General features: G+C 42.5%; 1 protein-coding gene and 1 pseudogene across 1 annotated transcript; both read left to right on the forward strand.

Annotated features, from left to right (window-relative positions):
- Positions 1–238: 238 nt before the first annotated feature.
- Positions 239–24,330, forward strand: Traf6 (TNF receptor associated factor 6). The gene is made up of 8 exons (XM_075961522.1): positions 239–374; positions 3,339–3,506; positions 6,375–6,692; positions 9,395–9,545; positions 11,517–11,675; positions 13,225–13,296; positions 15,759–15,836; positions 17,920–24,330. Exons 3-8 carry the CDS (start codon positions 6,397–6,399, stop codon positions 18,754–18,756), a joined length of 1,593 nt encoding a protein of 530 aa, XP_075817637.1. The 5' UTR covers positions 239–374; positions 3,339–3,506; positions 6,375–6,396; the 3' UTR covers positions 18,757–24,330.
- Positions 14,806–15,263, forward strand: LOC142845223 (small ribosomal subunit protein uS8 pseudogene; annotated as a pseudogene).
- Positions 24,331–24,906: the final 576 nt, after the last annotated feature.

Raw genomic sequence — 24,906 nt, forward strand, 5'->3', positions numbered from 1 at the left:
ACACACACACACACACACACACACACACACACACACACACACACACACACACACACACCCTTCAATCAGTTCAGAATTGCAAGGCGGGGTTGACAGCCGCAGGGTGGAGGACCGCGGCCAGGGGGCGCCCTCACTCCCGGGGCCGCTCTGTCTCGGGACGCGCTCCCTTCCCCTCGCTGCTCCTGGCTGGCTGAGAAGGCGGAAGCAGCAGCGATAGCCGCGGCTGGGGCTGAGGCTCCGGCCGTCGGCGGACGCGGCGGCTGCTGCCCTCGAACCCGGAGTCTGGCGTCGGAATCACTCGGTCTCGGAGCGCCGCGTGTGTTGGCGACCGGGAGCCTTCCCGGTCGTCTGTGGCGTCTGTGCGTGGGCGAGCGGTGAGTGAGCGGCTTCGAACTTGGGTTCCGGCGGCCGTGGGCCCGGGAGCGTCACCCCGGCTCCCCGCGGGACGGGGACGTGTCGCCGCGCGCCCTCGCCTGCCACAGACCGGCGCCGCCCTTCCCTCGTCCCCGCACAGGTCCCGGACTCCGCCCCTCTCCCCTCCAGTCTGGGTGGCCCCAGGACCCCCGTCTCGGCGCGCAGCCGCCTCTGCCCTCGGTGCCCGGCGTCTAACAGGTGCCGGACACGCCCGCAGCCCTCGCACAGGCCAGGGACGCCCTCGTGCCCTCCCCGGGCCGCTCTCGCCCCAAAGTCCTGGCCCGGCCCCTGGTCTGGGAGCCTCTCCCGCCGATCCTGTCCCTTCCCGGCTCACTGCATCCCACTTCCTCAGCCTGGCTGATCCTCACCTCGTGTTTCCCTGCCCAGGGAAGGAAATCGCCCGCTGGGTTTTCCCGTCCCTTCCAGCTTAAATTAAAAAGAAAAAATAAAATAAAAAAAAACCTTCAAACTTCCAGAGTGCAGGGGGAAACTTTTTTGTGTTCCCTGTTAAATTCGATAGAGGTCCTAAGCCATAAGTTAGAAAGAAAAGAAAAAAAAAGTTCGATGACACCCATGTTCCCTCCCCAACCCTGCTCTCTAGCGATTGTTCCAGACGCTGTGTCGATAAAACTGTTCCTAGTATTTGACTTCAGGGGAACTCCAGCTGAGACTTAGACCATCGTGTGTGGACAGAAAGCACCCAAAGCTTGGATGTATAGGATTTGCATGTGTCTCTGAGAGCAGGTTACTAGCCTGCTGCACAAGTCTAGAAACGAGAACAACTTGTCACATCCAAAGTGTAGGCTTTGTGCCTTGAGCCGCTGGCGTTTCACACCTCCTTTGATGATGCTCCGAGGTAAAGGAGCTTTTTTTTTTTTCCTTTTGGGGTTTGAAGTGGAGGGTGGAGTGTAGATGGCTTAGTGTCATGTGACTCAAGGAAAGTGTTTGAGCTATGGTTGTCCACAAGATGCATACAAGAATCATATCTGAGATTCAGCCTTGATGTGCTGTGTGTGTGTGTGTGTGTGTGTGTGTGTGTGTGTGTGTGTGTACTGTTTCAAAATTACAGCCTTGTTTGTCTGTGATAATAAATTCTGCTGCTAAACCAAATTGGTCACTTGGTTTGTGTAAGAGATTGTCCAAAAATCCTTGGCTTTTCGAGGAGCAAACAATGCCTGGATAAGCAAAATCACTTTGAATTTGAGTTCAAAACTAAACTACAACCGTCAAATATTTTGTAGCATTTCTTAACCACTGTACCCCATTTGCAGGTCTTTGTATTTTAAGAATGAGTTTGTTATTGTTTTGGTTTTATGTTGTTGTTTTTCAAGACAGGGTTTCTCTGTATAACAGGTCTGGCTATCATCCCCCCCCCCCGCCCCCCAGCTCACTCTGTAGCCCAGGGTGGCCTTGAACTCACAGAGATCCAACTGCCTCTACCTCCCAAGTGCTGAGATTATAGGTGTGGGCCACCACCACCCAGAAAGAATGGGTTTTTAAGGACTTGACACACAGTTAGTAAAGAAATTTGGGTTTTGCTTTTACATAATTATTTAGTGTATTCCTGTGTGTGTATATCGGCCTTTGTGCCTAAGCTCATGTGTGGAAGTCACAGGACAAGTCACTTCTCTCCTTCCAACTGGTGAATCCCACCAGGTGAGTCCCTTGTAGAAAGTTAAGTAATTGTCAGTATTTTCTTTTATGTGGCCTTGATTTATGAATTACATGTTTACTTGTGTGTGCACCCCAGTTAACATAAAATGTATGCTTTCAAGAGGTAACATCCACATTTCCTAGCATAGCATTTGTCTTTGTGGGTCACTCTACCCTTCATGTAAGACATCTAACTTCATTGTCTTTGAATTATAATATATACCTAGGTACAGATTTGTAGATACAAGCCATGACTTCTGGTAAGGCTAATTTTATTACTTACTTACTCACTGTGTAGTTGAGGTTAGTTGGTAATGGTTACCTCTGTGGCACTTCACTAAAGTGTGCCTTACTAGAGTCTCAGCAGCAAACAGGATTGCAGTCGTGAGGTACAAGATGAAGAATGACCTAAATTTTATTCTGCCCTCTCTATCCTGGAGAAAGTCATCCAAATAACTAAAAACTATGCTGAGAAATACTTTGTAGCAAAGCATAACTTACTGCAGTGAGTCTGGAGTCTGCTTTTGTAGCAGCTCTTGGATTGCTCAGAGCACCGTGTTCTCACACACACACACACACACCACTGTATTCTCACCTCTGTAGCTGATTCAGGACACCATTCCTTCTTCTCTGAGTGTTAATAAAGACAACTAGTCACTGTTGGGAAATTATAGAGATGTGGCTTTGTTACTTAAGTCATTGCAACACATAAAAATAGAGGTAAAATATTTTAACTTGCCTCAGAAAAGGTGGCTGTGCTTGTTGTAGCTTAACTTCCCTAGTAGTAATCAAGTTGGAGTCTAATTTCTACACTGTGTGTTAAAATATCTCAGTATATGTTAAACACACATACACACGTACAGGTGCACACACACCTGCAGACCTTCAAGGTGTATGTATTATCTGAAGAGTATTTGGAAGACATAGAGCTTCTCTGCTCTTAAAGCATGGAAAGTAATGAAAGCAACTTGATATTGGTAGGGTTTTTTTTCTAATAACGCCCATGGTGTTTTATACCCTAAGAGCGGATATGTATGTATGTTCATATTTGATAAAGCCATGAGTTTAATTAGGGATGCCCTCAGGACGTAGGCAACTTAACAGTGACTGCACTACTATGAAAAGTCCCTCCAGCAACCTTTAACTGTAAGTCAGACCTTGGAAAAGGGCTGTGCTTTGTGAACTCTCCCCCACCTTGGCAATGGTAAGGGGGATCTTTATCTTTTTAATTAATTAATTCTATTTAATGTGTGTATGTGTGTATGCCTCAGGTGTGTAGCCCACAGAAGTCAGAAGAAGGTATAGATCCCCAGGAAATGATAAGTGGTTCTCAGACTCTGCTATGGATGCTGGATCTGAACTTGGGTCTTCTGGAAGAACTGCACTAGTTCTTAACTGCTGAGCTATCTCTGCAGCTTCCAAGGAGGGACCTTGAACAGGTAATAATGGCTGCTGAGAGAGTTCAGAATGCTGCGGCCCCCTTCTCGCCCTCCTTATGTTCTCGCCTCGCCTTTGCCCATGGATGCCCGTACAGGTTTTTAAGAACGTACTTGCAGTGTGCTCCTTCAGTGGAAATTCTCTTAAATTGTTAATTGTTACTGTCAAGCATGTTTAACTAGGAATGTGTAGTTCGCAAAAGATCTCTTTAAATCAGGTGACACTCAAGTCTTCAAGTGGACAGCAAGAAAGCAGTATAAAGCCTGACCATAGCTGAATTTTAAATTGAACATTTGGCAGGAAGGGCAGTCTTAGTTCCCTCAGGTTCGCCATACAGATACAGCTAGCACTGTGATATGTGCTGTATAGCTTAGTAATAAATATCAATATCTCAGAAATGACTTTACTAAGCAAAGCAGAACAAAACAGACTGAGAGTCTAAAGGCCTGTTCTTATCAAGGGTGTATAAAATGGACACTCTGGTACATACTATGTGGGAGTGGAGATTTGAAAGTCTTCGATGTATACTGGGTAAACAACGTCATGTATCAGAAAATTTTGAGAATTGCATGCTCTTCCCCGACAGGTCTACTTTAGAAACCATGACTAAAGAAGTAGAGGTAGGATGCAATCTGTAGAGAGGCACAGCTGTCCTTTGTCCTCCATATAAAGGCAGTAAAGGCGGGCGGTCTAATACTCAATCTTTGCCTAGTTCTGCTGTGTGCCAGTTTCTCATTCTTTCCTGTCTTCCAATCAGAATGGGCTTGTCCCAGGAATTCACGTTAGAAATGGCAAGGCTTTAGGAGGTAATTTCAACTTTTCAAAACTATCAAAAATAAAGTAAAATGGTATGAGGTGTCAGGTGACTTTTTGGAATTAAATCAACTCAGTGTAATAACACTGGACAGCACTTAAAAAGAAATAAATTTTAAATTACTTTGTCACAACACAGATAAACATAATGTAGTTCAGAAGGTTCCGGGGTCAGGTAGACTTGTGGATTGGTCCCACTCTGCTACTTAGTTGGTGATCTTAGGCAAGTTGACCTTTTTAAACTCTATGGTTTCACTCTAATAAGCGAAGACAATCCTGTGTAAAACTGTATGAAATAATAACTTGTTCTGACTGCAGCTACAGCTCTCAGTTTTCAGTGCATATTAACACATGTCATCCTAGCAGGAACTCTAGATGGAACTCTCACTAATAAGAGAGGAAACTGAAGCGTAGGGTTATCCGGTTTGCCCCAGTTGTGACCACAAGACTAAGAAAGGCCTAGGTGCAGACTGCCTAGCCCCGAGGCTGCACTGCACTACAGCTCTGCCCCTGCGACCAGAGCACTGCACTTCAATGTTTTGGTTTTTCTGTTTTGTTTTGTTTTTTACGATTTATTTTATTTTCTGCTATTTGTCCATGCGAGTCCAGGTGCATAGGGAAGCCAGATTTCCTTAGAGCCAGAGTTACGGGTGGATCAGCCACCCAGCATGGGAAAAGGGCTCCAGCTCAGATCCCCTGGAAGAGCAGGAGCTCTTCACCTCTGAGCTGTCCTCCAGCCCCTCCTGCTTCTGTAGGAACCTGTCAGACGGTGACTGAAAGACTTGAGGCATCCAGAAAGGGGTGCAGACTGGGAGCCCTGTCCTGATTTCCAGTTCAAGGGGTTGAACCTAGAGCCTCACAGTGGCCAGGCCAAGTCCTCTGCCACTGGGCTGTTTCTCAACCCTCTTTTGACTGTTTGAAAGCGGGCTCATCCAGAATCCATCCTCCTGCCTCAGCTTCCAGACCTGCCCCCACCAGACCCAATGGAGAACTCCTTTTGTTGTTGTTGTTGTTAGGGGTTTTATTGTTGTTTGATACATGTGTGTACTGCTGTGTGAGAGGAGTGTAGGTGGCACCTGTATGAGGTCAGAGGACAACTTATGGGTTCCAGGGGTTAGACTCAGGTGGTCAGGTTTAGAGGCAAGCACCTTTACCCACTGAGCCATCTCACTGGCCTGGTAGCTTAACCCTCCAATTGGCAAACTGGCAGACAGAATTTTTATGTAGACAGGTATGGGGGTTATTGTCTGCTGTATTGACTAGAGGTTTGCATTCTGCTTCTAGAACTATAGCTTACATTAGGAATTTCCTCCAGGATAATTAAGCTAAAGACATGACTGGTTATAGGTATTATAAGTTGCTTTTAAACATTCATATCTCATATATATATAATATAACAGTTTAGAATGTGAAGGCATCTATCTGCTCCTAATACAATAATTTTCCATAGGCAAAGAAACCTCACATGTTTTTCCAGTCACTAGTAGTGAAACATGGTCATCTGATCTGACTTGAAGGCAGAAAGATAAATATACACTTTTAAATTCCATTCCTTCTATATAAAAGAAATTGCCATGCTGGGCATTTAGAAATCCACATGGGGTTTAAGGTTCTGAGTGGTCCAGATCACACACACACCCAGTACTGCTGTTCCCTGCAGGCTGTACTATTCTCTTCAACTAAGAATACCTAACGGACCCTTGATTACGTGAAAAACCTCCTCAGTAGATGTTTAGTGAGCATCTACCACTATGTGAAAAACTCTTGTGCTGGGCACGGCAGTGAACACTAAATTCCCCATCTTGGTGATGCTCGGGCATAGTAACTGAAGGGCTTTCCTTCTCCAGCCTCCCGTTGTCATTGCATAGACTGGGAACTTTCTTTTGTGTTCGGCATAGGTGATTCATAAACATTTTGAAGGAGGGAATCAGATAACTTACCATGAAGTGGTAGTCACTCTAGAAGTTATTTGTAAATAATATTAAAACAGTATGTGACTAGTATGGGTAAGCTATGTGTTTGCATGCTGAAGCATTTTTTTCTCGCTTTGTGTGCAGATTGACTGATAACGAAGCTACTATGAGTCTGTTAAACTGTGAAAACAGCTGTGGGTCCAGCCAGTCGTCAAGTGACTGCTGTGCTGCCATGGCCGCCTCCTGCAGTGCTGCGATGAAAGATGACAGTGTGAGTGGGTCTGCCAGCACGGGGAACTTCTCCAGCTCCTTTATGGAGGAGATCCAGGGATACGACGTGGAGTTTGACCCACCTTTGGAGAGCAAGTATGAGTGCCCCATCTGCTTGATGGCGTTACGGGAACCAGTGCAAACACCATGTGGCCACAGGTTCTGCAAAGCCTGCATCATCAAATCTATAAGGTATTTGATTTTAAGAAAGAACGATGCTTATAACAACCAAATACAAAGAGCATGTTAGAAACAGGCCATCCCTAGAGCGGTGGTGGCAAATGCCTTTTTTAATCACAGCACTTAGGAGGCAGAGGCGGGAAGATCCCTGAGTTTGAGGCCAGTCTGGTCTACAGAGTAAGTTCCAAGACAGCCAGGACTACATAGAAGTAAACCTGTCTCAAAAGAAAAAAGGAAAGAAGGAAGAAAAGAAACAGGTCATCCTAAGAGTAGGCAGACAGAAAAGGCTGCTCTGAAAAAAGACGACAGAAAAGTGAGTGAGTTAGGGGCCTATCCCAGTTTGTGCTGCAGTATGAAAGGAGGCTCCTGTCCCATCCCTTATCAGGCTAGGCTTTGATTTTTTTACCCCTAGCATTTTTCCCTTAAACAATTGATAACTGATGCAGGTTTGTTTTTGTTTTTGTTTTCTGCCTACAGCACTGGAAAGTAGATCCTTGAGACTGAGATGTTAAACTGGCTTTCTCTAGTTACAGCAATAGTGCCTTCCTCACAGTAGGTGCTTGGTGTATGAGTGTTGTAACTGGATTAAAATATACAAGACAAAAAGATCCTCATTCAGTTCTGCTGGGTCTCACCTCCTGGGTTTCCATTACCTTCACACTGACCAACAGACTGAACCCTCAAATGGATTAATCCACTGAGGAGGTCAGAGCCCTCATTGAGTTCCAGTCACATCTCCAAAGCTCTATTTTGAGCATTGCTGCATTAGGGACCAAACTGCAATGATTTCTAAGTAGACTAAGGCCATCTTGGGATACTCAATGGTCTATGAATTCTTACCTCTCAATTTTTGTACCAGCTTGTCAATAAAACTCCATCCTTGGGGCTTGAATTAAGTAACAAAGGAGTAGCACATTTTTTTAATTTGAGGGGAAATGTGTTGCCTGGCATTGAATCAGTAGGAACTGTAGAGGATAAGGTTATGTTATGTGTTTGTTTCCCAGCCTTGGCGCTGTTGATATTTTGAGCCAGATGATTCTTTATTGAGGCAGGATGTCTAGACCCTGAGCTTCATGCCTGCTGTGTGTCCACTGGATGCTAATAGTACCACCTTCAGCCCAGCCTGTGAGGTCACAGCCAGCGGTGTTTAAGGCTCATCCTCCCATCCCTGTTTTAATGTAGTATAATTAGGTAAAATGGTAGCACATGTGGCATGCTGATGTCTATAAGGGAGAAATGCACACTGTGTCATCAAGTGTCCAGGAAGCTACCTCGCTAATCTTTGTAGCAAAATGTTTTGAAAGTTGTAGGATAGTGATAAGAGAAACAAATCCCACAAAAGGAAATCTGAGGCCTTAGTCCTGTTTCCCTCGAAGCTAGAAATGACAAAGTACTATGGTTTTAATCTCTTAAAAGGAACTGCTGTAAAGTCTTCGTTGACTATCATTTAAGAAATCAAAATGGGTCTTGTTCTAATTCATTTTCTTTTGGGTTTTCTAAAACTGTGGGTAGTGGTTTTAGATTTACTTTGTAAAGTTATTACTTTCCCTTAGATATGCATATTTTACAAGGTTTGTTTCTACTTTCTATGTTTTAAAAGTATTTGATAGTTTATTGTGTAATTTTTTTTGAGACAAGGAATATAGTCTTAATTGTCCTGGAGCTCCCTGCATGATCAGGTTGACCTTGAACTCACAGAGATCCCATACCTGGCATGCATTATGTAATCTTAAACAGAACCCATAAAGATCAGCTCTGTCTCTCTTAGTTCTGTGCTGTTTGACAGCAGTGTTGAAGAAACGTTTCAGTAATTGATTAAGGCTCCCGTGGCTTATCTGATTATCACATTTTCTGACACAAGACTGAGACATCTCTGGATGGCTGGAGGGATGGCATCTACTGCTCTTGCAGATGACTCAAGTCAGTTCCCAGAACCCCCAGCAGGTAGTTCATAACTGCCAGACCTACAGCTCCACAGGACCCAATACCTCTGACCTCCATAAGCACCTGCGTTCATGTGCACATGCCCCCACACAGATACAGATACATAGTTAAAAATAAAATATCTTAAAATGATATTTTGAAAATCAAAAAATTCAAAGGGAATGGCAGACTCCCCGGTTTTCTGAGGCTGATTTTCCCACCAAAGATGAGGGGAGGTAGAACATCGGGAAGCCCACCACAGAAGTCCTCTAGCTCTGCGGTAGTTCACCCTCGATATGCAAATGAAATCATTCTGTGGCTCAGGAGATGGTGTCATCATAGACCTCACTTCAGAGCTTACCAGAAGCCTCAGAAGAGTTCTGCTAACCGGTTTGACTTGTGTTTGTAACACTATGAATGTGTTGCTAAGACTGTAAGCAGCGTAGTCTGACTTAGTGGTCGACTGTAGAGGTATTACAGAGCACAGCCAGCCAGACTGCCAGAAGTCTTTCCTAACTGACCTTCACTTCATTTTTATGCCAAACTATCGTTTTATTCAGTGTTTTGCTTATTTTCCAGCTGGAATTTATCCTACCATCTACAGCCCATCTGCTTTTGATAAATAGTGCAGCGCTAGTTTGCATCCATTTCATAAGTGAATTCATAAACTCCACAGTGCACTATCATTCTGGTGTTGTTGTGAAATATAATGCATGCCTTATTTCATAAGGCAGTCAGTCTTCCAAGGTGAACGTTTCAGGCTACTAACTTTAACTTCCTGCTTCTTTTAGGGATGCAGGTCACAAGTGTCCAGTTGACAATGAAATACTGCTGGAAAATCAACTGTTTCCTGACAATTTTGCAAAGCGAGAGATCCTTTCCCTGACGGTAAAATGCCCAAATAAAGGCTGTTTGCAGAAGATGGAACTGAGACATCTCGAGGTATTAGAATGTTTTCTAGCTGTTGTCACTACACAATGTAGTCTGTAGAGCATAACGACTTTGCCCTGTTGTGTGTGTATCCTTATAGCAGATCAGGATGGGTGAATAAATTCTTGCCATCATTAAGTGTAAAAAAAAAAACAGAAAATGTTTTATTCTTTCTACTTTGACTTTGTCCCCGCAATAAAATAAGTCTGTGCTCTTGGGAGGGTTTCAGATAAGCACTTTTACAGTTCAACAGTTGAAGAGCTCCTTAATTGGAGATTACATCTTAACCTAACTTTATTTCTCTCATTTTGAAATAAGAAACAAAGTGTCTTACAGCCATCATCTCAGTACCTTCATCATACTTTCTCTATTTTTTTAAATTGCACATTGTTTTATTCCCTGGATCAAATATTCATATAGTTTATGAATGTTTAGGTTGGGTTTCAAGTCTGTCCCTTTTATTTTGTTCTTTAAAAAAAAAAAAAAGATTTCCTCCTTTCAGTATGTGTGTGTGGTATGCGCAGGTGCTCATGGAGGCCAGAAGAGGTATTGGATTCCCTGGGATTACAGAAAGTTGTTTACAGCCCAGTGAGGGTGCTGAGAACAGAAATCTGGTCTTCTTGAAGAACAGCATTCCCTTTTAGCCAGTGAGCCACCTCTTTAGCTCTATTAGTGGGAGTTACCCTTTGTTGTGAGCCATGCCATGGTGGGCTGCCATATGTCGGGAGCCACCTTTTTGGGGTGAATACTGCTGTGATCCTAGCCGTGGCGGGTTTGTGTCCCAGGGTAGGGGCGTGAAGATTAGAAAAGTTGAGGAATCACAGTGACACAGGATAGTAACAGGAGGGCAACTTAGTGAACACTGAATGCTGAATTTTTCTGAGTTCGAGTTCTGAGTTAGCCGGTGTTTATTTTTCCATGCACTTTATACCCCAAGGGGGTGTACAAAAGGGGGACAAAGGCAAAAGACTGCTTTAACATGATACAAAGGACAGCCAGAACAGTTACTTGCTTCAGTGCTTGAGACATCAAGCCATTAATTCATGAGAAAAGCATTCTGTTGTTTAGGCAGTGAGCCCACCCTAGACCAAGTATCCTGAAGGCAGCCACACCATAGGTCAAACCTCCTATTTCAAAAGAAGTAAATTCTCTGACCTTGGGTCAGGGTGGAGTGGATCTACCTGTATGGGCCATATTAATGTTCACAACACCAAGCAACCACACCCTAGGTCAGGGTGTGTAGACACAGTTGTTGTCAACAACTTTGAGCAAGCTCAAACTCTGACCTTCAGAAAAGGTGGAATAGGCTCACATTTTTGGGCCTCCATAACCCTTTCAGCACAGAATAAATTACTAATCTGGAAATCTAACATCTTTCCAAAACTTCTCTAACTGGAAATTTAACTTGAGACTTCTTATTCTTTTTATAAACTTGACATCACAATTATTGTTTGAAAGACTTTATTAAGGCCTCCATGCTGTTTGTGGCTAGAGAATGTGGTCTTTTGTTACTGTCCATATTTAGTCTCTATCCTGTGAAGATACACTCTGACCAAGCAGTTTAGAGTACGAAAGGCTGTGTTTGGCTTATAGTTCCAGATCGTAATTTGTTATTGAGGAAGTCAGGCCTGGACTCACACAGAATCCTTGGAGGAACACGATTTCCTGGCTAGCTCAGAGGCCGTTACTCAGCTAGCTTTCTTATACAGCCCAGGACCACCTGCCCAGTAATGGTACCACCCACAGTGGGCTGGCCCTCCTCCATCAGTTAACAGTTAAACAGTCCCCTGTAAACATGCCCAGAAGCCAATCTGATCTGTGCAGTCCCTTAATTGAGACTCCCTTTTCAGGTGACTTGTGTTATGTCAGATTGACAGTTAAAAGTAATTCTGAAAGAAAAAAATTGTTTTCTTGGAAAAGATTATCTTTAGAAAACATTTTTAGGGTTTTCAGATACTAATCAATTATTTTCTTTTATCACAGGATCACCAAGCACATTGTGAATTTGCTCTTATGAATTGTCCCCAATGTCAACGTCCTTTCCAAAAGTGCCAGTTTAATATACATGTTATCGAGGATTGTCCCAGGAGACAGGTTTCTTGTGTAAACTGTGCTGTATCCATGCCATTTGAAGAGAAAGAGGTATGTACTAACTTAGATTTGTTCGTTACATTTAAAGTACATATTTGAAGGGGTTAGCATTAAGATAAGGATGTAAATACAAAAATTAATTTATATTATCAGGTTTCTTTTGAATTTTTTTGTTGAATTCACTCTGTAGTCCAGGTTGGCCTCAAACTCAGAGATCTGCTCCACCACCACCCAGCTATATTATCAGTTTTTAAAAGCTAAGTTTTATGAAAGAAATGAATTTTCAGGGAACCCAGGGACCTTAAATGTGGATTTCATATTTCCATATCCTTCGAAAGCATTAGACTAATTACTGAGAGTAAACAATGAACAGGAGCTGCTAGGAAATATACCTGCTGCTTTCCTCCCTGTCCATGAATATCAGTGAACAGTCTGGTGGCAGATACAGACTGGTTTACATAGGGTGTCAACTATTGCATCTGTAAGAAAGAATTTATTAAATACAGCAAAGTGTGTTCCACTGGTACTAAGCCATTGGCTCCATTCACTTTTCAGTGTGTATATTGTCCTTCAGTTGAAGCTAACCTTTAAAAAGAAATAGTATGGTGCCTGGCAGCATCATAATGGGAGGGCACTTGTTTCCATCCGGCTGGGTTGTAAAGAGGCTAATTAGTTTCACCCTAATGTTTCAGTGTTCCGGTGACATTGAACCCTACCCTTGTACTCTGTACTAAAATAACCTGCGTAAGTTTATCTTCCTCTGTAATGATACTTAGTTACTTCCTTAAAGTTATACGCTTCTAAATTTGTTTCTTAGAAAATTGAGCATTTTATATTAAGTGTGTTGATAAAAATAGTCAAGAAAATTGTTGAGCGATGGTAGCGCACACCTTTAATCCCAGCACTCAGGTGGCAGAGGCAGGCGGATCTCTTCAAGGCCAGCCTGGTCTACAAGAGCTAGTTCCAGGACAGGCTCTGAAGCTGCAGTGAAACCCTGTCTTGACAAACCAAAAAAAAAAAAAAAAAAAAAAAAAAAACACATAATAATAATAATAATAAATAAAATAGTCAAGAAAATTCAGCTAACTTGCTAATAATAAATATGTAAAATCTGTCATAATTGGAACAGATTTGGTGAACTGATGAGAAAGGCTTGTCTCTTTTCGGCATATCTGTTAAACCAGAGTTACTGTGTTCTACAAAGTGGGACTCCTCCTTCTGAGAGCTTAAGTACCAAAGCCTGTGCCCTAACACCTTTTGATTGATGTCTTGCTTGCTTTAAGTTACTGGAAAGAATTGTAATTAGCTTGTTATGCTGCTGCTGAAACTTTTGCCCTTGGAGAATTACACCAGCCGGTGATAGCCATGCTACTCCGGGGTGCTCTGCTTCAAGTTCAAAAGGAGTCATATCTGTTTTGCATGCTAACAAATTCTTTGAAGGAGATTGAAAACCGAGTCTCATTAACTAGCAAAAGTCTCATGTTGTGACTGTACATAAATGTTCTTCATTTGCACACAGTGAAAAAAATTACTGTAAAAATTAGTCTTTTTATGTTTTCAGACTTTCTCATACATTTCTTAATTCTCTCATACAACTTAGATCCATGATCAGACTTGTCCTTTGGCGAATATCATCTGTGAATACTGTGGTACAATCCTCATCAGAGAACAGGTAGGTGTCTCTTTTGCAAATTACTGTGTCCTTAAGAGCTTAAAGAAGTGCTACCTTTTTTTTAATTGAGAATATAAAAAATAAGGCAAAGTCAGTATATGTTGAAGCATTCTGTTGTACAAAAAAATATATAAGTTAATGTAATTGAATAAATATTTAAAAGGAACAAAAATTAGTATTTGTAGATGCTTAAATCATGGTGGCTGGTGTACACCTTTATTCAACACTCAGGAGGCAGGAGCAGGTGGATCTCTGAGTTCTGAGCCAACCTCATCTATATAGTGAGTTCCTGGACTTCATAGAGAGACGTTTCTCAAAAAATAAAAAAATAAAAGGATTCCATTGGCTAGGAATGGAACTCAGAGGACTAGAGACCCTACCTAGTGTGCCCAGCACAGACAAAGAAATCAAAACTGAACCAAAACAGATGAATTTCAAATGAAAACAATTGAAAGTGAAGGGCCCCACTTAAAAACAGACTCGTAGAAGAACACATGTACACATTGGCATGAGGCCTGGTTGTCTGGAGGTTGACCGAGAGAACGAGGAAGAAGAAGAAAGCTCCGGCTCAGCAGCACAGTTCTGTGCAGCACCAGCTCCTGCAGAATGCAGAGGGCTTCCAGAACCACTGCAGAGCATCACCAAAGGCAACAGTTGTCATAGAAAACTGTTATACTTTAATTGCTAATAAAGAAAGGAAAATTCCATCAGATTGTTCTCTGTTGAAAGTTAGGGAGTTTACCACAAAGGATGAATATTAGTCACTAAATCTGTGTGAGCTAGAAGTATAGTGAAAACCTCACTGACAGCCTTACTTGGTAAGACGTTGACTAAATGTTCCCATGGGTTTGTTTGTAGTGTTTTTCCCAAGAATCCTAATTTGAAGGTGTTAAATGTTTTGCTTATGAAGTCATCTTGTACCCCTGGTTTTCTTTTTTGTTCTCAATTAATATTTAAAGGAAACTATGCTATGCCAAACTTATAAAAGCTCAATGAAAGTAAAATTTAATGAAGACAAAAACCGTAGTGAAACTTCAGAAAAACTGAACTTTGGTCCACAACTATGGCTCAATTTCTAGTGAAAATTAGACCCAACTTTCACATGACTTCTTTCTTCCCTCTTTCTGTCTCTCCTCCCCTTTCTCTTCCTCCTCTTCTTTTCTTTTCTTTTTCCTTTCTGTACTGGAATACACCCCAGAGTTGATGCCTGCTAGGTGAATGTACTCTTCCCATAGTGAGCTGCCTCTCGAACCCCTTGGTACCTTTTCTGTGTTTGGTTGGTTGGTTCTGGTTTTTTTATTTTTGGCTTTTGGGTTTGTTTGTTTGTTTGTTTGTGGCTGGGTATGTAGCCATGGCTGGCCTGAACTCACTGTGTAGATCAAGCAAGTCAGACTCAGCAGCCCCTGCCTCCAAGTGCTGGGATTAAAGGCATGTACCATCATACCCTGCTCCTTTGGTACTATTTTAAAAAGATGATCTCACCCTAAACTAAATGCTGAAGTGTCTTCACCATCTTCCCTCATGGAGCGCAAGAATGCACTGACAGATGCTCTCAAGAGGATCAACATTGCCGAGAAGAGAGGCAAATGCCAGGCCCTTCTCAGGCCGTGCTCCAGAATCATCATTCCCTTCCTAACCGTGGGGGTGAAGCCTGGCCACATTGATGAATTTGAAATCATTGATGATGACAGAGCTGGGGAAAATGGTGTGAACTGCACTAGCAGGTTGAGCAACTGTGCAGTGATCAGCCCTAGATTTGAGAGCTCAAAGACCTAGAAAAATGGCAGAATAATCTGCTCCCATCCCATCAGTTTGGCTTTATTATACTGACAACCTCAGCTGGCATCATGGACCACAAATAAGCAAGTTGAAAACACACAGGAGGGAAAATTCTTGGATTATTTCTAGAAATGTTGAAAAGCCTCCGTGGACTGTGCCCAGGTTCAGTCCTATTTCCAGAAGAATAGCAAATGTCAGGCAGCATTGGCTGTGCTGACTGGTGACACTTCTCCTATGACCAGTCGAGTCTGGGGTGCTGTATCCAGCCAAGGATGGTTGTATCTCTACCATATAATAACCAAGTTCCCCAGTAGAGCCAAAATAAATATGCCCGGGTTTCAAAGATAAGATGATTTATAAAAGATTGTCATATGGGAAGTAATAGGTCTGTTCAGATGCTTTCATGAATGTATGACTGGTCCCTGGGTTTGCTGTGGAAGTTGTTAGGGTGTGTAAACGCCACAAGAGGGCACCAGTGTTCTATCATAGAAACAAACCCATTTTAAGAAATGAAGTTTAGTGAATTGGGTGATGTAAGATGTTAATATTTAATTTTTCTCAGAATTGTGAAAAAACCGTAGATAATACACAGTTTTGCTTACTTTAATATTTTAAATGTACTGTCATCATCTAGAGCATGATATTCAGGGAAACACATTTTTCAGCTTCATTTTGATTTTCAGATGCCTAATCATTACGATCTGGACTGCCCAACAGCACCAATCCCTTGCACCTTCAGTGTTTTTGGTTGTCATGAGAAGGTAAGGTTTTTTTGAATTCTGCAATATGAATTCAGAAATATATATATTATACACACACCATACTCAGGTCTATACTGAAGAATACCAACAAATTTAAGTGTTTAGAAACATTTATATATAAACACTGTTATTGTAAATTATTATGAATATTAATGCTATTACACATGTAGTAATGGCTTAAGTATTTAGGTACACATGAATGAACATATATAACTGAATCTTTGCCCTTTTTAATTTGTGTGTGTGCACATATGCACATCAGCATGCATGTGGGTACGTGTGTTCCATGGCATACATGTAGAGGCCAAAGGATAGCTGATAGGAGTTGGTTCTTTCTTCGCCCATGTAGAATCCAGGAGATCAACCTCAGGTTGTCAGTCTTGGTGGCAGGCACCATTGCCGTCTTACCAGCCCGTGGACTGAATCTTAACAGGTGGGGAAAGCAGTGTTCAGGGAGCTCTGCAAGATGTCTCAGTGGTTCCTGGCACCGACCTACATCATGTGGCTCGCAGTGGCCAGGAACTCCGGCCCCAGGACTCTACACCTCTGTATAGCACCTGCCTTCACATGCATCCCCAAACTCAGACACACACACCCACCTGTAGTTTAAAATAAAAAGAAAAGTTTTCTAAAAAAACAGACAAGAAGACGAGAGAAAGTGAGAGTAAGTGTAGTGACTTATTTTTTTGTTTGGAAGTTTGGTTTTTTTTTTTAATATTGTTCAATCTAGCGACAACAAGGAAGATATGAAGTAGAATAAGGGAAGGCAGTATCTGAACTTTTTACTAACAACACTCAAAACAAGGTCAGCATGCATAATGAAAGTGAATGGAGAGAGAGCTCTAGGAACCCTGGACACATTTAGGAGGGAAGGTCTAATAGTAATGAAGTAGGTACAATAGGCAGAGAAGGGGGCATCCAGAATTACTGTAGGTTTATGGTCTCAGTCACTGGGTTGGAAGGAAAGACTTGAACAAAATGAGTAAACACAGAAAGAGCTGTGCAGCTGAGAACTTAAAAAGAAAGAAAAGATGTTTTAGTGGTAGTGAGTCTAGCCAGCTCTGTGCATTCGAATGGAGATGGCCCATGTGTAGCCTCGAGCACTGACTTGGAAAAGTAAGAAGAAATGGAAACAGTATTGCAGTGCTACAGAATTCGTCTTACAGAAAAGAGAGGTAAGCAAGGCAAGAAACCTGAACAAACAGTATTCAAAACAAGTACATGGTAAGGAGGAAAGTCCTGCATTGTCTCCTAGGTTAGCTCTAAGATGAGGTCACAGTGTGAAGTGTCTGACAGCTTACTATGTGTCACTCTTACTATGGCTTGGTTCTCTCTGGTGTACATAATAACATGTTTTTCTCTGCTCTACTTTTACAGTACTTAGAATAAACATATTTCACAGCTTAAAAGATAAAATTGGTAACTCATACTTAAAGGTTATGAGGAAGTTCTATATTATGTGTGCATAGAGAAAAAACTGAAGGATATCAAAATGCTAAGACAGATAATAGGTAGCCTATTTTCTTTTTAATCACCTGTATTTTTTATTTTTCTGTAATATACATTATTTTATAGTTATGATTATCATAAAACATTTAGGATTTTTGGTGGTGGAGATGGCAGTTTGCAGTAAGTCAGCACCATAAGGGGAGCTGAGGTAGGCTCAGGCGGCTTTAAAGGGGAGAAAAATGATGTTGACTAAAGGAAGCATGATCCGTAGAAAGCTTTGCCTTGTTTTTCTAATGCAAAAGTTTTATTAGCTGTACTCTGATGAGAGAAACATTAGAGGAAGGAACATGGGAGAAGGAGACCTAGGTGTTTGCTGTCTTCAAGTCAACAAAGAAGGATGGGTGTCCATGCTACCTTGACAGAAGGGAGATGAATTGGAGTAACAGCTGAGTGCTCTTGAGTTAGCACCAGTCAAATAAGAGAATTATTTCATTGGATCAGGTAACAACACAGAGAAGTGATAAAGGTTTAAGAGAAATTGGATGCTACTTTTCAAACCTCTTGTCTGTCTGACTGGGTCCTTTTCTTCTTCCTCAGTGAATGCTCCCAAGTTGTGACTTGTGCTTTGTTTCAGATGCAGAGAAATCACTTGGCGCGACACCTGCAAGAGAATACCCAGTTGCACATGAGACTGTTGGCCCAGGCTGTTCATGATGTAAACCTTGCTTTGCGTACATGTGATACTTCCTCTCCGTCCCGGGGATGTTGTCCAGAGGACCCAAATTATGAGGAAACTATCAAACAGTTGGAAAGTCGCCTAGTAAGACAGGACCATCAAATCCGGGAACTGACTGCCAAAATGGAAACTCAGAGTATATATGTAAGCGAGCTCAAACGGACCATTCGAACCCTTGAGGACAAAGTTGCTGAAATGGAAGCACAGCAGTGTAATGGGATTTACATTTGGAAGATTGGCAACTTTGGGATGCACTTGAAATCCCAAGAAGAGGAAAAGCCTGTTGTCATTCATAGCCCAGGATTCTACACAGGCAGACCTGGGTACAAGCTGTGCATGCGCCTGCACCTTCAGTTACCCACTGCTCAGCGCTGTGCAAACTACATATCCCTGTTTGTCCACACAATGCAAGGAGATTATGACAGTCATCTCCCCTGGCCCTTCCAGGGCACCATACGCCTTACAATTCTTGATCAGTCTGAAGCAGTAATAAGGCAAAACCACGAAGAGGTCATGGATGCTAAACCAGAGCTGCTTGCCTTTCAGCGTCCCACAATCCCACGGAACCCCAAAGGTTTTGGCTACGTAACATTTATGCATCTGGAAGCCTTAAGACAGGGGACCTTCGTTAAGGATGATACGTTATTAGTGCGCTGTGAAGTCTCTACCCGCTTTGACATGGGTGCCCTTCGGAAGGAGGGTTTCCAGCCACGAAGTACTGATGCAGGAGTCTAGCATCCATTTACTTGGGTTAAAAAAACTACAAACCATATGGAAAACCGGTTCCTTCCTTGCCTGCTCCCAGTACACAGTATTCAGACAAGCAGTGGGAAAGGCGTAGCACCAGCAGCAAGTGTCGGCAGTGAGGTCCCTCCACTGCTTACTGTTACAAATACCTGAGGCAGTCTTCACAGGAATCTACAAATCTACATGTCCCCTGTGTCTTCAGAAACCTAACATTGGCGGGGCCTGTGGCTCATCTGTCAGTTAGTATACCTCTTTGTTGTACTTCATGGACTTTTTCCAGGTACTTCACTGTAAAAGAAAAAAAAAGGCCAGAGTTAGTGTGCTGAAGCTGAATTGTTTAACAATGTTGGTGCCGTAGCATCGTGGGCTCGTTTTAGGATGCTTAGGTACTATATTAAGCAGAATCACTACTGCCTGTGCTGACATCAGTGAGAGAGTGGCTGCTCTGGTGCTGAGTTCTCATTTTAGTGGACGCCTGTGAATTTCAGAAGCTTTGATCCATGGCCCTGGAAAGTCTTAAGTTCTCATGTGCTCCCTTCCATTATTCTCTAAGGGTCCAGGGACTGCTTTAGCCCTTCCTTACTTAGTGTGAGCATTTTATCTGTTGAGCACCAAGTACTTCTTCCCTGCTTCCATATTTTGAGGCTCAGGCAGCAGCTTCTCCAGTTTATAATATGCGGTAATGTCGTTGCCAACTGTTAAATGCTGTGGCCATGTAAGCTTCCTTGTCTTTGCAGTGTAGCTTGGTGTCTGCATCCCTGTGCACGTCTTCTGTCGCTTGCAGACAGAATCACCAACATAAACATTCGAAGTGATTCAGCTCACCAGCCATTAAAGGTCATCTGAGGATGACTGCAGAACTCTTACAGCCAGGGAACTTGTCAGCCCTCTTGACTGCCTTTTGATTTAACTTAGTTAATTGAAATAGAACTGATTTTTTCAACGGACTGGAGAGATGGCTCAGCGGTTAAGAGCACTGGCTGCTCTTCCAAAGCCTGGTTCAACTCCTAGCCCCTGCATGGCAGTTCACAACTGTCTGTGACTCCAGTTCCAGAGAGTTTGACACCTTCATACAGATATACATGCAGGCAAAGCAACAAAACACATAATTTGAAAATTAATAAATAAAATAGATTTCCTCAAAACAGAGTTTGTTAAAACTTGAGAAATTATAGGTTCTTGAGAGATGACTAAACCAAGGCTGGCAGTCATAATGGTTGTATGAACACCCTGCCCAGTGCCAGCCTGCGCATGTTCTGTCGAATGTCGTGGTGTGCAGAGGGCATTGTTGTGCTGTTCTGTGTCTGCTAATGGCCTGTGCATATAAAATACTGTGGAAGTAGTTCTCAGGGAGTCCTACATCTAATTAGAGCATTGGTAAAGAACCTAAGGGGATCTGTCTGCTGCTGTTTACACAAGATCGTTCAAGTTTTCTGGTAGGAAGAAAAGGCACTTCTGTCTCCGGCCAAATCCGAGCCACTGGCCAGCGCTAGATCTGCCCTGCTTCCCAGAGGACGCTCAGAGACCTCGGTGGAGGAAGGAGTCTGATTTTCACTTGTAGCCTGTCCCCAACAAGTGGCACTTTAACCTCTTAATTTTTCTCTCGTTGCTTCCATTCCACCCACAAAGATGAAGGAAAGGCTTTGTCCCCTACCTTACACAAGCTCACCATGCATCACCAGTTGGTTTCCTGGTGGTGTGGGTCTTAGCTGTGCCTTTAGCAGCCCCTGAGCCTCTCGCAACACCTCCTGCCTAGGGAAGCCTGCATTGCCCTATTCCTGCAGTTGTTTCCCACTCAAGAAATGTGGGGTTTCCTGAAAAAGCAAGCAATAGTTATTTTTTATTTACTTTTGAAAATGTACTCAACTATTTGAGGGTCTATTTTCTGTGTGTATTCTTAATTTTTTTTGTATTCCATAGTAAGCATTTTTATCAGTTAAGTGTTACCACAAAATATCAGCCCCCCCTCTCAGTTTTGAAAAAGGAAATGATATTTAAAAGCTTCCTGGTCAGATTTCTATTTAAAAGATGTCTGTATTAGGTACTAAGAACAGTCATTTCCTGCCTTGGTTTTGGCCTTTTTTTTTTTAACTCCAGCGTCATAAGTTTTTTGCCTAAGTTAAACTTTTTCCAACATGGTGATGTTCCTGCCTATGAAACAAATTGGACTAGATGTCTCTAGTGTATGTGTTGAGGAGCTCAGTGCTAAGCCACAAAACATTGACAGTACTGGCTTTACCAGTGGAAAATTGGTGTGACTGTCCCCACTACTGACATGAACGCTTTACTTAATGTCCATCAGCTGATGTGCATCTTAGCATAGTTTTATAACTTCCTGCATTTGGTGTTTGTAATAAACGAGTCAGCTAGTTTATGATACTCAGTCACCATGGATAAAGAGTAAAAATAATCAAGCTGATATTAAAAGACAGCCCTTGACAAGGTCTACTCAGAATCAAGTTTTAACCTAGAAAGCTGGTTTCTTAATTGTCTCCCCACTCCTGAACATTTCCTGTTTCACCAGTTAACCTGTGTCTACAGTGTGTTGGCCATGGTTTCTTAACAATCTAGAACACTGCTATTTTTCAAATTGTTTTTTCTTCCAAAAATGTCCAACTTATTATTGGAGATTTTTTTCCAAGTCAAATTTCTTCTATTAGAAATCAAGCCTGTTGGTGATTGTAGTTTGGTAATTGGCTACTGTCCTTTGGGTGTGACCATTTCTGGCTATTCAACTTACTTTCAGAGACTGAAGAGGGGAAACGGCGAATTAGAATCACAAGTGCTTTTTCACCCTAACAAGAACTGACAGGCGCTGGGTGATTTCTCAGTTAAATTTTATGACTGGCGTAAAGCTGAGTTTTTACCAGTATCAAGCAAAGTAAGACTAACTTGTGAATTATGTGTGCAATTAGACTGTTCTCTTACAGAGAAGTTGCTTGCTGCTGCTCTACCTAGACTCTCAATCTCTTGTGACCAGAAAGTTAATTACTAGAGAGCTTATTCTAACTTAAGACTTTGAAGGGCTTTTTTTAAATTTCTCTTTCCTGTTATTAACCCACTTCTTTCCTGACATGCCTAAAATGCTCTTCATTGTCTTAACATAAAATGTCATTACATTTTTTGTGGGGTGTTGGGTGGTTATTTTCCTAGATGCCCTAAGCGGGTGACTAGGGCACAGTCAGTAATCATCTGATTGTCTATTGAAATACTCTTTAAATGTCAGCAGGCTCAGAAGAGCTGTCATTTGTCTCACAGTTGATGTAACTGTCTGTGGAATGGATTGGTGTTTCCCAAGTCCCAGAATCCAGAAAAATTAACCAAATGTGATCAACCCGAACAAGTTAACACTTGCTCACATGCCTTGAAGTCACTCGAATGGAATTAACCTAGTTCTTTCTCTGAAGGTCACCTGTGTCCTTGATGTTTTAAACTGCTCAACCCCCACAAAAAAAAATTCGAATTAATAAAAAGATAAAACTGGAGAACGATTCTAGTTCAAAGCATTGTGGAGTGTGGAGAGGTGTTCCTTGTCCTGCCCAGTGTCTCCTTAGCAGACACTTTGTATCTCCTGGGTAGCCCTACCTGGCAGAGAAGAGAAATGGTGGCCTGCAGGACACTTGCCACTCAGAATATAGCACTGTTTGTCTCCTGGAGCCGCAGTTCCCTTCTTTGCAGGACCCAGTGAAGGCCAAGGTCCTGTTCTAGTGGCTCCCGAACCCCCTGTTCTCAGCATACTGTACATGGGCCTGAGCAGTACGTGGCAACACCTAGTGGAAGCCAGCTGCTTCCCAGGTAGGCAGCTTATGTAAGGTTGTTAAGGTGAATGTTATGGGTTTTGCGTTTTCCCCAGCACTTTATCATAACAGTTCTCAAATACGGAGATAAGTTTAAACCCAGTGGACATCTGCCACCCAGGACAGTGTTACCCTCTGTGCGGCTCCTACTTCTCTTTAAGACTGTTCAGTCCTCAAATAATTAAACAGCTTGGAGTTGTCTCAGATTTTCCTTGGAAACTTGTGAATTTTATTGTAATTCAAACTGTATCCTCTGCTTTATGTCATCTTGGAGTTTGTGTGAATGTTGTGTGGAGCTTTAATCTCTTTTTGTCTGCAGGAGAATTCCCATGAAGGGTTTACTTGGAGGTTCCTGGTTATGCAGACTGTTCTAATGTTACTTTCTTATTTGAGTTAATTCGGTGGATAAGAGTGTAATTTGGGGCACATTTTGCTAATATATATGATTTAGTTCCCTGGGGACTAAAGTGATTTAGCATAGATACTATATTTGGAGTCAGGAGATAAATTGTTGCGGGGCTCTCTGTGACCTCTCTGGCTAGCATCGTGATGGTCCTCAGGAGGCGAGAAAACAATTCAGTTCAGCACGACTGTGCAATTGTTATTAGTTCAAACTTCAGGAGCCTGACCCCAAGTAGTTTTGGGGGGACATATTTAAGCACAGTACAGTTTGATGGAAGCTTTTCCAGTGAAAATTAATTCAGTCCTGTGTATACAATAAAACATACGTAAATCTCTTTGAGGAACAAAGTAAGCTAAATAAAGATCCAATGTGACCACATCAGTACTTCATAAAGTACACATGACACCTTCCATAATGGATCCTGTAGACTTAATGCACAGAAAGCTTTAGATGGGGGTCTGGAGGAGGGTCATATGTGATCTCCTGCCACACAGATTGCACAAAGGTCACCAAGCTAGACACTTTTCTGTTCCCAGCCTTCCAAGTGGATCCCATTCCTTGTCTTGAAGTAATAGCCCTGTGTGCTGACATTCCAGGTTCCCCTAGTGCTTGTCCATGACCACTGGCTGGTCATATATGTTCAGTTTTATTCTGACTTTAGCTGCCTGTAAAGTGGGAATTTGAAATTGAAATATTATGGAGTAGGTAGCATTATTAATGCCCAGGTCTGTTTTTGAGGGTATTTTTATAGACTTAGGGAAGGCTCTTATAATTTTATAACTGAAAACTAGCATGAAATCTGACTTTAAAAATCAAAATGCAGTGACGAGATGGTCACAAGCCTGCTGTGCTCAGAGTGCTGCTGTGGAATTGGTAAGGGGACTCAGTTTCACCGTGTGAGGGGGAGTGTAATGACGAGGTGTGCGTGGGAATCAGCTTAGGTTGCAGCAAGCAGGTTTGTTTGGGAACACACTCTGCCAGGTGCTATGTAAAGCAGACCCTGCCAGGCCCCCACCCACTACCTTGCCTCACATGGTCTCCCTCAAGCCAATGCAGCTGATTGCAGGATTGATGCAGAGGGAAGGTCTGAGGTTACTGTGCTGCAGACTCTGCACTCCATCTAGATAGGTGTGACATCTTCCCAAACCCAGGTCACACATGTGCACTCCCGTTCATCTTGCAAGAGACACCTGGGTCTGACTTTCATATGTGCCTTAGCTGTAAAGATGCGCCAAAATGTATGCCTTGAGTTGTTTTGAACGTGTCGACTGACATACCTCCTCCCCTTCTTCCTTATCAGCCTGTATATTGCACACTCTTTACAAATGAATGCTTAATTGAAATAAAATATAGATGCAAATATCACAATGGTATTAAAATAACAAAAGTGTCGGATAATGGTGGTACATGCCTTTCGTTCCAGAACTTGGAGGCAGAGGCAGGTGGACCTCTGTGAATTTGAGGCCTGCCTGGTCTACAGAGTTAGTTCCAGAACAGCTAGGGCTGTTACAGAGAGAAGTCCTGCTTTGGAAAGTCAAATAATAATAATATATGATTGATTTGCCTTAGGGTTCCTCTGTTTAGGATACTGGGCCTCACTAGGACAAGAAGAAAAATAACCAGGCACTACTTTCTATTTAAAATAAAAAATCATGAATACCTTGACCCTTAGGAAACAGTAAATGAGGACTCACTGTATTTCCTGATTTCAGCAATGATTTCTGATCTGAAGATTCAAGTTTGAAATACAAGCCCAGAGAGTTTTCTATACTGTAGGCCCAGTGAAAAACGTGACCACATGAATTTATTTTAGACAGAAACTGGCAGGGTATCCATTCTCCCCGATTCCAAGCCTCCGGATTTGCTCTGCCATTCCCTTCACAAACTCCCCTACTGTTTTGTTTTTATGTACAGCGTGTATGCCTGCACACCGTTGTG

Source organism: Microtus pennsylvanicus, chromosome 2, assembly GCF_037038515.1.
Source record: "Microtus pennsylvanicus isolate mMicPen1 chromosome 2, mMicPen1.hap1, whole genome shotgun sequence".
Classification (NCBI taxonomy): Eukaryota; Metazoa; Chordata; class Mammalia; order Rodentia; family Cricetidae; genus Microtus; species Microtus pennsylvanicus.

Excerpts from the sequence above, each read along its gene's own strand:
- Traf6 (XM_075961522.1), top strand. The coding sequence starts at position 6,397 with ATGAGTCTGTTAAACTGTGAAAACAGCTGTGGGTCCAGCCAGTCGTCA. Across the intron at positions 6,693-9,394 it reads TGCATCATCAAATCTATAAG|GGATGCAGGTCACAAGTGTC; the intron begins GTATTTGATTTT and ends TGCTTCTTTTAG. Across the intron at positions 11,676-13,224 it reads TGCCATTTGAAGAGAAAGAG|ATCCATGATCAGACTTGTCC; the intron begins GTATGTACTAAC and ends CATACAACTTAG.